General features: G+C 39.3%; 1 protein-coding gene across 3 annotated transcripts in view; it reads right to left on the reverse strand.

The window, feature by feature from the left end:
* RTN4IP1 (reticulon 4 interacting protein 1) overlaps positions 1 to 14,472 on the reverse strand; it is an 87,426-nt gene that overhangs the window by 9,706 nt on the left and 63,248 nt on the right. Inside the window, exons 1-8 of one of the 3 annotated variants that reach the window (XR_010743190.1) lie at positions 14,039 to 14,306; positions 12,722 to 12,873; positions 11,681 to 11,749; positions 11,326 to 11,450; positions 5,939 to 5,987; positions 4,329 to 4,465; positions 2,061 to 2,244; positions 628 to 720 (exon numbers count right to left, since the gene is read on the reverse strand). Coding sequence is in view for 2 of the 3 variants with exons in the window: in XM_066315206.1 (XP_066171303.1) it covers positions 628 to 720; positions 2,061 to 2,244; positions 4,329 to 4,465; positions 5,939 to 5,987; positions 11,326 to 11,450; positions 11,681 to 11,749; positions 12,722 to 12,873; positions 14,039 to 14,285 (1,056 nt within the window). In the remaining variant the exon portion in view is untranslated. Of the gene's footprint in view, positions 1 to 627; positions 721 to 2,060; positions 2,245 to 4,328; positions 4,466 to 5,938; positions 5,988 to 11,325; positions 11,451 to 11,680; positions 11,750 to 12,721; positions 12,874 to 14,038; positions 14,307 to 14,472 lie in introns of those variants that run through there. The other 2 variants (XM_066315206.1, XM_066315207.1) reach the window with 2 other exon arrangements.

Raw genomic sequence — 14,472 nt, forward strand, 5'->3', positions numbered from 1 at the left:
CTATAATCTGTCTTGGATTTTCCCCCAAATCCACTAAGATTCCCCAGAAGTTTATGAATACTCAGAATATTCCAAGTCCTTATGCTGAATTAGCACCAACATTATACTCTGCAGCACTGAAATAATGAAACATGAGATTCTTGTCACCACTCTGCCAATGGAGACTATCTATCATATGCAATAACCAGAATATTCTACTCCTGCACACACTATGGGCAGGACACTCAACCATCCAGGCTAAGCAATTTTGCATATGCAGATACACAGCTGTGTTTATTCTGCCCAAATGAAACCTCTTAAAACATAATTTTAATGGAGAGTTCATATTAAATTATTCCCACTGGCAAAAATAAAAAATTACTGGACATTAGTCCCTGTAACTTTGTAAGCTTTGTGTTTTTAAAAATACACACCCAAGAGGGAGAAGGCGGAATAGTCTTAAGCATTATGAACTCCTAAATTCCATGTAAAACGCAGAAGTTAGAAACCAGAACAAGCTGATTTTTAACTAATTTTCCTTACCATGACTCTCATCACATTTTATTTCCCAATAGTCAACGACACCATTTTTGAGTCCAAGCAGGATCTCTTTCAGCACAAACACCCAAGTAACCATTTCTGACATACCTTTCCAGAATCAACCAGTTCTGCTATTTCATCCAAACTTGGGCCACTTGGCATGAAAAATGCCCACCGATAATGGACTCCTTTAAGGAGATGCTGCAAGAAAGATCACAAATCTGTTAAAACATCATAAGAGCAAACTGAAATGGGAACTAAAATGAATGACAAAATCTCTGAAGAAGTAACTTAAAGAAAAGACATGGAAATTATATGCTATTGTCTGAAAAGAATGGCCCCTAAGCATGTGGATTAAATGTACAGACCAGGATGTTGTATTACCACAATAGGATCAGGGTGAATTTTGGGTCCAATTACACAAGTCAGCTAGTAGAGAAAAACAATTACCATGTCTCTGCAGCTAGAAACAGCATTATTTGTTACATAAGAGAGAAATTGTGTTATGTGTTCATGTACATTCACAAAAGGGGTGAAATAAACCCAGCAATGTGACATTTAGAACCTTGCACTTAAGTATCAGTAATTTAAATTTTCCACCATTATAACTGCCAAAGGCATCACTGTCCAACAACAGATGGCAGCTCACATGAAAAGCATTCTGGGAACGTCTCACACACACAAGTCAAGAGCATCTCCTCTGAGTAAGTCATTACAGGAATAAAAACCATCATCTGCCAAAGAGAGATGATTTTTATATATGGCATAGAATCCTCTTCATCATGGAAACATGCACACTGAGAAATAATAGTACATTATTTCTTTTTGTCTTTTCATTTTGTCTTAGGGCTTTCTTGTGAAAGTACTGCTGCAGGACTTAAAATCCCATTCAGCCAAGCCTTCGCAGGAATACCATAGCAACTGCTTGAAAAGCATTCATTTGGAGAGCAAGCACACAAGCATAGGGAAGAAAAAGAAAAGTTCTAAAAAGCCTCACTGATCTGGCCAGTGGCAGAATGTTTTAAGATCCACTTACGAAAACTAGAAAAATCAGTATCACCATCCAGACACATGAACATGAAAGAGATGAAAGACTTTCTAGCCACCCTCAACCACGCTTGTTACTCTCTGGTGCTGGAACAGGATGAAGAGAATCAGTCATGGAACAATGTTTTCAGAGAAAGCCTGACCGGCCTAAAGCAAGTAACAAAACTGCCCTCACTTCAGTGAGGCAGGGATTTGCTGTGTTTACTATGAAACCCTGGCTGTCAGCAGGACTCACTAGGGAGGCCATATGGAAAAGGCTACAATGGAAAGCACAATAAGGAATCAAACTTCAAAGCTCCTCAAACCACTATATACACCCAGCAGCACCACCCCAACACATTTCTTTTCAGTGCAAGAAAGAAAGAAAGAATAGTATACTTAATGACATGTGAGGACAATGCAACAGCTGCCTCTCCAAGAGCTCTGTGACTGAGATCCAGGCCACAGAAGTAGTCACTAAAGTACTACAAAATATGAAATATTTTGTCAAATACCTTTAGAGTTTTGGAACCAACAGTGACTCCTGTTTGCAACATGCCATCAGCCACTCCAAGTTTGTCCATATTGATCAGGAAAGGTGTCACTAAGGTAACATACGTTGCTCCTGACCATTTCTTCAAGAGATCTAGTGCCCACTTCTCAGTGGATCCACCAACATTATCTAGGATAAAATCAAACCTCGCAGACAAATAAAGAACAGGTTTAAAATCATGATATGGGAAAAATAACTTCACCATAATTAAGCTAATTAATAGCAGAAATCAGCTACAGTTCCCATTTTTACATGTCACTGCAATACAAAAATAATCAGCCTGCAAGACAGCAGCAAGCAAGTCCCAAGACTTTAGCAAAGTCCCAGTTCAATGTACAATGCTATTTAAATTTACAGGTTATTGCCCTTTCACTGTGCAGCAGACACAGGCTATTTAAAAAGTACACTTAAACTCCAAAAAAAGCAAACTTAGATGCACAACTACATTCTGTACTTGCTTAAAGCCTTCTAGAGATCTATCTCTTCAGCCCTCCCACAGAGACTACTGGAACAGTCTCGAGGTCTTGCACTGAACAATATGGTATGTACATGTGGAAACTAGTCTGGACTCATGCCCTCAACCAGAACAGCACTTGTACATGCTGTACTCCTACTTATGTTGCTGTACATGAAAGTCAGTTCCAGTGGCTAAAATTACATAAACAAATTATTCTACTAATGCTTATTTCCTCACATCTTTTCTGTGATCCAGTTCTCAGCTTCACTCCTCCAAGGTCTTTTTTACCTCCTTATTTGTTTAGGGGCCACTCTACCTCTCCTGACAGCTCTTTTCTGCACATCTACCTATTTAACACTGAACCTAACAATGCAAAGGATCTAAAACCTTCCCCCCATGGAATGGATATAGGCAGCCTCTGGCAAAAAACCACAGTTGCAGTGTTCCTTCTCATTATACCAGCATGTGAGCCGGTAAAGGCTGAATAGGGCAACAGGGACCTATGCACCTGTTATGTTACATGCACAACTCATTCTCATTTTCATCTGTAAATTTCCAGCAATCTCCAGATTGCAAGAGATATATATACACACATATCTTTAATTTAAATAATTACAAATATGAGGGAAAATACTTTATGCAAATTAAATAGAAAAGTACTTATCTCTCTGGAATGACAGTTTTCCTGCCTGTCTTCCAAGGGTGTGATTTCATGTTTAAAGTTCAGTTAGTGTAACAGTTAGCTGTCAATAATAGAAGATCACGAACACTAATGCTCCTGGAAAGAGTAGCTGACTGTAGGTTCTGAAGAGTCAGTACAACTGCAAAGGGGAGGGAAGTAGGAACATCCTACTCAGTAGATCTGACTAAGCAGCCTAGTTGCATCATTAAACTGCACCCTAGGGCACTGTTGCTGATGTCTCTTAGAAAGGGTCACTTGCTAGAATGGGTGTTTAGCATTTAAGTGTTGCACAAAGGCAAATTTTGCATCCTCCTGTACAGTGTCACTGCCCTCACAACTGCTCTCAGGCCTGCTGACAATCACACTACAGTTAAAGGGCACATGGCTTCTTAGCACAGTTACAAGTAAAATTCTCCCACAGATTGAGAAGCTTCTATTTTCCCTCCCAGAAAGTTAGCTCAATCTAGCTCAAAAGAGCAGTGTAAATACCATATTCAAATCTAAGTCACAGTAGACTACGTTTAAACAGATGGAAAGATTACAAAAGCCAAAAATACTTCTGTTCTAGAGAAAAATCCCAGGCTAGTTTAAACACAGCTGCTGTGACAAGAGAAATGTGATTGTTTTTCAGAGGCAGCTGTATCCAATGTTACAGAAGAGAAATTTACTCCCAGTTGAGTTGCACAGTGGCAAGTCACTGCTTCTTCACGATATAGTTCTTTCCTCTACAAGATCAATTTTATTTTTACCAGCTTCACTCAGGATTTCAGAGACTTATTTCAATTTACTCATGCATTGTATATTCTCCAAAATGCTTGGATGGAAGCTACAAAACTGTTCATATCACAGTCATTGAAGAGAAGCATATGGAAGTGAGCTTGTCTCCCAATTAACTGGTTTAGTCTTACAATGAAATCTGTGCTGACCATACTCACTTGCAAACTGCACTCAAAAAGCTGAATCTGCTTTACAAAATAATTCTTTAGAAACGGGGGAAAAATTTATGGAGTTCTGATAGAGTCAAGCAGTCAAAGGGCAGAAGGTCTGACCACCAATTCCTTTATCTCGGTATTAAGCAACATAACACTTACAAGGGTAATGTTTTAAGCTGCTCTTCCAGATTTCCAGATTTATAATCAATCACATCATCTGCTCCAAGCTTTTTCACCAGTGTGCTGGCATCATGAGAGCAAACTGCTGTCACATGAGCATCCCAGGCCTTCATTAGCTAAAAACAAATATATAAAAAAAAGAAGTCCAAAGATTAAAACTTTGTGAAATATTAAGAACAACTTAAAAAGCCAAAGTCTCATTATATTTATATAACAAATGAGTACCTTTAATAGAGAGTGGGGTGACTGTTACAATACAGCATAATTTGTCACAAATCCCACAGACAAAATAATGGCTAGAATTTGTCAATATTTAAGATGGTTGTGGGGAAGGAGGAATTGCTGTGAAGGAAAGAGTGTGGGGGATTTTTAATGCCACTGAAAGATACCAGGTCTCATGAAAAATAAGGCTCTCAGTTTGTCATCTGAACCTACCGGCCAAACATACACCAAGAGGTACTGGCAAAGTTGTCAATCTACCAAACTGGCACCAGATGTACCATTGAATATTATTAAGCATCCCCTTTAAGTATTTAATATTACTGCAAATAGGTTAAGTACTAGTAACAGAAAAAGAAGGAATCATCTCTGATTTGCCACAGCAAGAGTATCAGGTTATCTTCTACTCCAAAAGCTATAGCAAAGTAAAGGATTTTTGCTAGTTATTTATCTCTTTTTGTATCTCATTTTTTTCATTCACAGTAACATTTTTTACCTTGATTCCAGATTAACTAATGTAGTTTATCCAGGAATGATCCATTACAAATTGTAACTGGTCAGACTTTCATACTGAAAGTCACCTGCTTTATCATGGATCAGAGAAATCGTGTACCATGAAAAATTCTGCTGGAAACCTCTTTAAAACACTGTGCATATGGCCTAGTAATATGGTGATGCAACCCAGTGATGCAATCACCCAAATTCTGTGGTTTTTTATAATCTTGAGAGAAAGATGTTTCAGCATGAGATGACGCTTATGAGAATCAAAACCCCCAAATTAACTGAGAGCATGGAAAAAGATGTTCCACAACTAATGAATCAACAGAAGAGCATGTAGACTTTCCAAAGTTTAGAGCTACTGGAACAGACAGACAGCAGGGCAAAGACAGTGAGGGAATGTAAATCTAAACCTCTATGCTTTACAGCCACTGCACACAAAAAAGCCTGATGGCCTCTCACATCATTTGACCAACTACAGCAGTTGTGGTAGGTGACGTTCTCCATCAGTTTTCCTACTCATACACCAAGTTCTGTTCATATTTAGAGTGAAGAGCTGAATGAAAGATAATAAGAACAGGCTACATATTTCAAGTTACACCAGTCAGAGATTTCCTGCACCCAAATTGTGAAATGTGATCTTACACACAACTCCTTTCTTTGAAAGTCCCTGCTTGCTACTTTAAAATAATACAACATAATAAACAGCAATAAATCTGAAAATACTTTACTTTTGGAAATATCAATCAACTCGATCAGACAGACTGATCAGTAGTTTGCTATTTCTCTATTCTTCTTTCAATTCCCTTGTTATTTTTTTTTTCATACTGAAATGCTTGAAGATTCGTCCTGGGCATGCTGGATAATATTACCTGTACAGCAAATGTACCAACTCCTCCTGAAGCTCCTAATATTAATATTCTGTAAGAGAAAATTAAAATATATTTAATAGTTCTTTTAATAAACTCTGGAGTAACTGTGTATTCTAATGCTTCATACACATCTCTGATGCTGAATTATTTTTAGCATAATATTGGTTTTGTAATTCAATGTTTTTCAAGACCAGTTCACTGTTCAGATAGCCAAAAATGTGACTTAACCTTACTATCATGTGTCCTGTGCCAAAACCATTATCTCAGCACAGCCGAAGAGACTTCCTCATATGTGCTTTCCACTAAATGCAGGCAGTAGAGCTGTCAGGTAGTAGCATTTACACCATTCAAAAATCCTGTACCCGTCCTAACTTTCCCAAACATAATTGCTTCGTTTGGGACAAAATCAATTAGGAGTCCTTTCTGTCTCCCAGACTCCACTGTCATATCTCCTAAAGAAAAAAATCCCATTCACCAACATTTTACACAAATCATTCTTATCTAAGAGAAAAACATAGTTTAGTATCACATTATTTAAGGAGACTGTGAACTGCAGAACATATGGAACACAATTTTCCCATATTGCATAATGTTTATCTAAAAGACAAACAATACAGTGAAGTACTGTCACCATTAACAAGTATAACTTCTATTAAATTAAGATAGGCATCTTTTTCTTTGGGAAAAAAAAAAAAAGCAGGAGAATTTTTCTAGTTCCTTTCAGTACATCTCAACAAGACCATGTAAATGCTAACTCGTGGAAACTGGCACACAAGCAAGAAAATGAGTATACTGCCAAATTATTAGCAACTGAGAGTTCATTCTAACTGATAACCCTAAATTTCAAACAAATTAATACAAGTTTACTTGTGTGAGGAACTCACTGCTAGACGCCTAATCACTGTTCAAAAATTTCATCCAAATATTTTATTAAATAACTACACATGAGAAAGTGAATTAGTAAGAAAACCTTGCAGCTCAGGTTGCAAACAGTACTTTGACTTTGGATCCATTTGCTAATTCTAGGACAAAAAGAAGATCCAAGATGAAGTTCTGGCACAGGATTGGGGAACATGATGTTTCTCAGAGCTTCTGTCTGCCAGAAGAATCTCAGAATCTTCAGAAACTGGTGAAATTCCTGTTTTAAATCCCACAGTAAAAGATGCTGAAGGAAATTGCTTTTTACAGTACAAAACTGTACTATACAATCTGGAGTCTCAGTTTACAAAAGTTCTTTGAAGTAGCTTTAGAGACTTGGCTTTGGTCACACTATCCATTTTAGAATGCTCCTTTTGTAAGTGATCAGATCCTGTTCCCTCCCATTTCACTGATCCAAGCTGCAAAATTCAGATTAAGAATATGAAACCACAATACCACAAAGCCTGCAGCTTTTAAATCTGCCAAAATGTACTTATCCTCAGAACCAGGCTTCTAACGACAGATGCCCAGAGCAACATGCATATTTTGACTTTAGTATACTTGAAAAGGCTCTGGAATACTACACTCAAGATATTGGGTTAAACCCATTTTTATCCTTAAAAAGGACAGTCAAAATTAAATCCTTTCAAAAAAAAACCTTTTCAAACTGCCTTTACAATTTCACTCCTTAGTTAAAGGGCATTTCTTCTACTACGTATTTGAAGGAAAGCTGTCATCTTAAAACGTACAATTTGCTCAAAGGATTTAGGTAACATTTTCAGTTTGGGGAGCAGTTTGGCTAGGATTATTTTGTTCTGTTTTGTTTTCCCCTTCAATAAAAGCCCTCAAGATTCCTTCAGGTAAAAAAACTTTCCACATTTGGTTCATTCCTATGTTACACGGGCTATTTCCTACCACACCTTCCAATTATTAGAACCCTCTCCACGCATTGTGACTTCAAGAAAGCTCTCGATTTCTGAGAAAAACTACATCTGCACAGGAGATCCATGTGCAGCAGCTCAACAGATCAGCATTTTTACAGCACTGATAACAGCAAGACACATAGGTAAGATGCTGGACCTGTTAGGACAGTACCAAGTGAAAGATGCAGCAAGTGCCAAATCAGGAACAGTTTTGTTTGCACTGCCTCAGTAAAACACAGCCAGGAGGAAACACTTGGCTTCACTGCAAGGGTGAGCTCAGGAGTAAACTAATATACAGGTACGTGCACCAGGGAACAAATTAACAAATCCTCTGACGTGGACAGAGATCCAAGAGAACCAATTCTCTCAAAAGAACATAAAGAATATTTGTACCCCAGGCTTTCCTCCTTTCTGACGGAGGCACAACATTGACCAAGCCCCGCATGGGGCTCCAGCAGTTCAAATGATCATAGGGAGCAGATCTCCCCAGATAACCACACCATGAGATTTCAAAGTTCAGCCCGTCTCCCTGAGCCCTGCTTGGAACTATGGTGTGGTCAGAAATGACCATCAGAGAGACAGGACCTGCTTCAGCTGCGTGTGCCTCCCACCAGAACACGCAGAGGGTGGGGAGTGGGTGTACAGATCAAGGACTTACAATTTCTCCAGCTTATAAAAAATTAAAAACTTTCATAGACTGAGTTACATGCAAGATAAAAATTTAATAAATGCATCAATTTTATATAGTTATAAAATTAGTGTATTCACTGACTAAATATATCAACTTTATTTGGACATAAAACTATATTTCATTTGATTATATCAACAAAATGTCCTTAAGAAATTTATTCCTAGGTCAAGCAGTGTTTACCCTATCAAGAAGTTTTACATCCTACACTAAATTTGTACTTCTCAACAGATAAAATGATGAAATAACACACAAACATTGAAAAAAATATTTTCTTAGTGTATTATACCATTCAAAATTTCACTGTAACCATATAAACCTGGAGTGTACATTTGGTAGCTCACATTAAAATAATCCAGTATCTCTGCCCAGCATACATGAAAGTATAAGATATTGCCTCTGCTTTTACATAAAGACTTACTTAATAGCAATGTAAGCACTTTGAATGGCTTCTCAAACTGTCAGGTTTGTTTTTGTCATTCATTTTGTGAATATGGAAAGCAAGATATTAAACAGCTAGTGTTGAACAAACATATCCCCTTTATACTGAAACAGGTCAGTGGCACATATGAGAAGCTCCAGGTATCCACAGAGAACTTCAACACAACAGAGTAATTTTTAACATTTAGGCTAGCAAGAACATTTAAGCTTCTACGAGAATATTGACATTAATTAGAGTGGTATAGAATAAAAGCTTTGGAGAAACGACTGGAATTGCAGAAGGTTCGCAAACAACGAGAGCACACTTCAGGAAACTTGTAAAAACACAACCTGTGAAAGTATGTGCAGATGGAGCAGATAATCTGTCAGATCAATGTTCAGCCAGACACTGGACTAACAGCAAGTATTTCTGGTTAGCCCACGCTAATGCCTTAAAAGAGGCAAAGAGAACAGTATACACCAATAGAAAAATCTTGCTGCTTTTAAGATGTCTTAACGTTGCACTAAAGCACCAGTGGAGTAGCTTTCATCAAGGAATACAGCTGCTCTGCCAAAATAAGACATTTTTGTGTGCATACACACCCTTCTACATAGCTATCTACATAAAGCTACAGGAGACAAAAAGACTGATATAGAATCACATATGTAGGTAACTTCTTACCAAATGTATGATATAAAAAAGTTAGGAAACACTGTATAAATTCTTGTGTTTTTAAAATATTGCCCCTGAGAGTTCATGGAATATTTTGCACAGCTCCTTCAAATTAATTTTAAACACTTTCCTACAAGTAATATTTCCGGGGAAAAATGGTCCCATCACATCAGTCATTCGCTGCTGGTTTTACAGGTCAAAATGTATAGATAGGTTAGATAATATTTTTTAAGTACATAAAAATGGGTTTTTTTGCTGACAGAGTAATTAAAAATCTATTTGGAACATGAAAGTAAAGTAAATATTAAATGTAAAGACAAATTATTAATGTCGTTTGAATTTTACTGTTAACAATTTAAATACTTACCTGAAGATTGGAAAGACGATTTAAATAAGATTAGCCTATCAATGTATCTTTTGGTTAATTCTATTTACATTATAATTAACATTACATGTGAAAGTGAAGATAATAAAAAGTCTAAATACTGAAAAATAAAAACGTGATCTTATCTAGAATTTTATTACTAGCTGGAAGTTAATTTCAATGATGTCTATTTGAAACTCCTCTAAATTTTGCAATTTCATTTTATGAAAACATTGTTTATCTTTAGAAAAAACAATTACTCAATACTTTCATGCTGAAGTTCACAGTGGCACATGAACGACCATTCACTTGACTGTCTTCTAGAGACGTGGGTGAAGAATTTCAGTAGATCTAGTGTCCTTTGCAATGTGTTGCATGACAAAGTATCAGCCAAGGTAAGGTCAGGCATCCAGACTCTTGCTACCCAGTAATTACTTTATGACCTAAACCTGTGATGCAGCATAGTAATTTTAACTACTATTTTTCAACTCCCATAGTTTTACTTTTGCCCTTATTCCCATTCTGAAGATCTTGCTATCGATTTACTTCAGTACATCCAAAGGTCAAAATCAGTGAAAATTTCAATTATCAGGAGAAAAATGGTATTTGCTCCAATCTTTCACTGCATTTTTCCTCATCTGCCATTGTCAGATTAACAGACTGATAAACGAAGTGATTTTTTCTGTTTGGCTGCTCCTCTTGCACGTTCTCCTTATCTTGTCTGCATTCCTGACCTCATCAAAGTTCTGGCCTGCAGGTCAAATGAGAGTCAGTCACCTGCTCATTTTTCTCTTAAAAGCTGGAAAACCAGTCTGTTCCAAATGGCCCACACATGCAAGAAGTGAGTGAACGACACCTCTGTTCTTGAGAGGGCCATTTGTGAGTTGCCAGTATACCTGAGATGATATTACATTTGGCTAGCTATCTAACAGGCAGAAAGGCAAAATCCCTATAAATTCCTGGAGATAACATCCTCAAATTCTCCATATAGCCCATACATTATGTATACATAGAATTATGGTAGAATCATAGAACAGCCTGGGTTGGATGGGACCTCAAAGATATTTGAGTTCTGAATGCCCTGCTGTGGACAGGGACAATCTTCACTGGAGATTGCCCAGAGCCTCACCCTACCTGGCCTTAAATATTTCCACTTGTGTATGTGTGGGCATCCACAACTTCTCTGGGCATTTTCTACCTCCATATAGGGACCTCATCTGAGCCTTCATCTAAAGAAGCCTCTCTCAGCAGCTGCGCAGGCAGAATCCATCATCCTCAGACGGCTGATCTTTATGAATGTCATGGTATAACAGTCTTTATCACTGCTGCATGTGTCTTAGAAGCAGCTCATCAATATAAAAATGAAGAACTTTAGTTTTAGCCCCAGAACTGTTCACTTACCTTTTCCCACTACAATTACTTTGGTTCAGTCCTCCCACTTGTTTAAGTGCAGACCACGCAGTGAGACCAACATATGGTAAGGCAGCAGCTTCTGTGTGACTGAGACACTTTGGCTTAAAAGATACCTGAAATAAAATCACATCTAAGTCACCCAGCAGCTCCTATGTGACACTGAAATATTTGAAAAAGCTTTACTGAATTGCAGATTGTGTATTGCACATGTTCAGCCATCTTCAAAACTAGCTGGAGTACAAATCAATCCAAGCACTAAAAAATAAAGCTACTTAGATACTGAAAAGGAAAAATGACCTTTACAACTTTTGAGGTTTTGTCAGCTACAGTTTTGAAAGTTTACCTCGTTTCCACTAGCTACCACGAACTCTGACAGAGTGCCTTGTTTCCACGGGGGAATTGCTGCCCACACCTAAAACCAAACAGAAAGCAACCATCCATTTTTGTAGCTTGCATGCAATTGTATGTACACAGAAGTTTTCTTCATTAAAGAAATCTTTTTTCTAATTCACAGAATGCCTTCACTGTGTATCAGAAACCAGTTTTAGCTTATTTTACACCCCAAAAATCCAAAAAAACCCAAACCCAAAACCAAACCAAACAAAAACAAAAACGAAACAAAACAAAAAAACCCACAAAAACAAACAAACAAAACAAAAAAAACCAAAACCAAAAAAAACCCACCACAAACAAAACAAAACAAAACAAAACCCACAAAACAAAACTGACTAAATGAAGGACTGGAGGGCTATGTAAATAAATTGTACCATTGCATTGTGTACAAGACATAATTTTTCACATCCCCCCACCCCTAAACTACTCCCATGCCAGAAAAGCCCAGATTACAGGGGTGAGTGAGGATGGTGCAGAATCAGAATTTGCTATGCTAAAACTGGTGAAATGCGAAAGCAAGTGGTGTAGGTGAAAGTAAACAGTATCAGTACTTGTGTGGGCACCCATGAAGTGCTTCTTTGGGTTAAGCCAAAGTTCCTACTCCAAGTAACTCAAGAAAAATAAAAACAAATCCCTTCTTGTTAGAATTCTACCTTCAATTAGAAACAAAATGGCACTTTGGGTGCGCACTTATAAACAAATTCCATTCTTGCTACTGCTGAAAAGGACCAAAACTAAAACACAGAAGGGAAATTAACTTGCAGAAGCAAGTTTCTGATAGACCATGTTTTTCAGAGAAAAAATGAGGGGAAGAAAGTATTCTAGGAATTTACTGCCAGATAGTCTTCATTAAGAGTGCATCAGCACTCATTTTATATTATTAAAAAATAATTAAAAGGAGAATCATCTCACAGTATGAACATCTCACAGTATATTTTAACTATACATTTTAGCAAAATCAAAAGATAAAACAGAAGATTAGTGGTATCACCTCATCTCCAGGTTTGAAATAAGACACACCCAGTCCACATTCCATAACAACGCCAGACACATCTCGACCAAGTGTTAGAGGGAATTCTGTCTCGCCGGTTTTGAGTTTCAGGGGATCCCGCTTCATATTTAACGCAGTTGCACCATAACCCCCTGCAAAACATGGAATCAAACACAACACCACACTGAGTGTTCATTTATTAACTGTGCAATTCCAATTAGAAGGCATTGTCTATACATCACATGGCTCATTTCTGTTATAACTGAAGCATGTAAAAAATCTGCAGTATTTCATACTTTTACGGATTTTAGAAATAAAGAGCAAGTGTAAAAAATAATAAGGCATATCTCCTAAGATGAGTAACCTGGATTTCTATTCAGTAAGCAACAGAAAAATGCTGTAAGGTCTCATTAGATTACCCATCTAATAACAGTGCCTGGCCTAAAAATAGCCTGCATTTGGGCATGTATGCCCATTCAAGTGTTTGAACAACTCTGTCTAAGGATGCTGTTGTGCCAGAAAATGTCTTAACATGAATCCTCAGATACGAAATGTCCCATTCACCAAACCCCCAACTATATTCAAAGATTTTTTTAAAACACATTTGTTAGAGACCCAAAGCACAGATTACAGCTCGGTCAGCGGGCTTCCTACAGATATATTTGCTTGTTCTACTGAATCTGAAGCATAACGTATTCTAATACTACAACTTCCTTCTTGTGTTTCAAACCCAGAAACTGGGAAAGAAAATCTGATTAAATGTGTCAAATACGAAGAGCCGGGCAGTGAAAGAGACAGATTTCCTGGGCGGGATGACAGCACGTCCCCAGATGCCAATTCAGGAGGGGCATGGCAATGAACAACGTGGTTTGCCTTAGGTCGCACATGCCGACTTGGCAGCAACTTGGACCTCCAAGCCCCATCCTCCTCAGGGAGATAGGAAAATCCAGCACCATTTAGGGAAAATGCTGCTCCTTGGCCGGGCGTCTCTCGGTCGAGAGAGTAGCACCACAATCACTCAATTAAAAGCTCACCCTCGCAACACACACACGCACGCTCGTTAGCGGCTTTTTGTATCGTTCTCCCCAAAGAACCTGGAAAACCCCTTTTTGTAGCGTGATTCCCTGAGAACCTGAAAGAAGTTTCCAAGAGGCAGCGGCTTTCCACAGGGCTCGGGGAAACACGTGTGCTTACAGCCGGGGACAGTGCCGGGGCAGGACGGTGCCCGGGCAGCACTCGGGCCGCTGGAGCCGCAGCCCCAGCACAGCCTCTGCCATCCCGGCAGTCCGGCCGCGGCTGCCCGGGCTCGGCACTTACTTCTCATGCTGAGGTCGATGGGGTTCAGGCTCACAGCGTGAACCTTAATGATGACCTCGTTCGGGAAGTGTATGATGGGGAACACCATGTCCCTGGTGAAGCGCAGCACCTCGTTGCAGCCGTACCGGTCTATGACCCAGCTGGGCATGGCGGTCGGCGCCCGCGGAGAGGCGCGGAGCCCCCGGGCCGGTGCCCGCCCGCTCGCCCAGCGCAGCGCCCGCCCGCCCGTCGCTCCCCACGACAGCATGGCCGGGGCAGCCGGGCCGGGCCGGGCCGGGCCGAGCCAGGCTGGGCCGAGCCACGGGATCGCGACCGGGATAAGGATCAGGATCGGGATCGGGAATCAAGATCGGGAAGGCGCCGGGACGCTCCCGCGGCCTCAGCGCTCAGCCCGGGCGGCCCCGCAGCCAATGGGCGGCCGCCTTCTTGGCCGC

This window comes from Sylvia atricapilla, chromosome 3 (assembly GCF_009819655.1).
Source record: "Sylvia atricapilla isolate bSylAtr1 chromosome 3, bSylAtr1.pri, whole genome shotgun sequence".
Classification (NCBI taxonomy): domain Eukaryota; kingdom Metazoa; phylum Chordata; class Aves; order Passeriformes; family Sylviidae; genus Sylvia; species Sylvia atricapilla.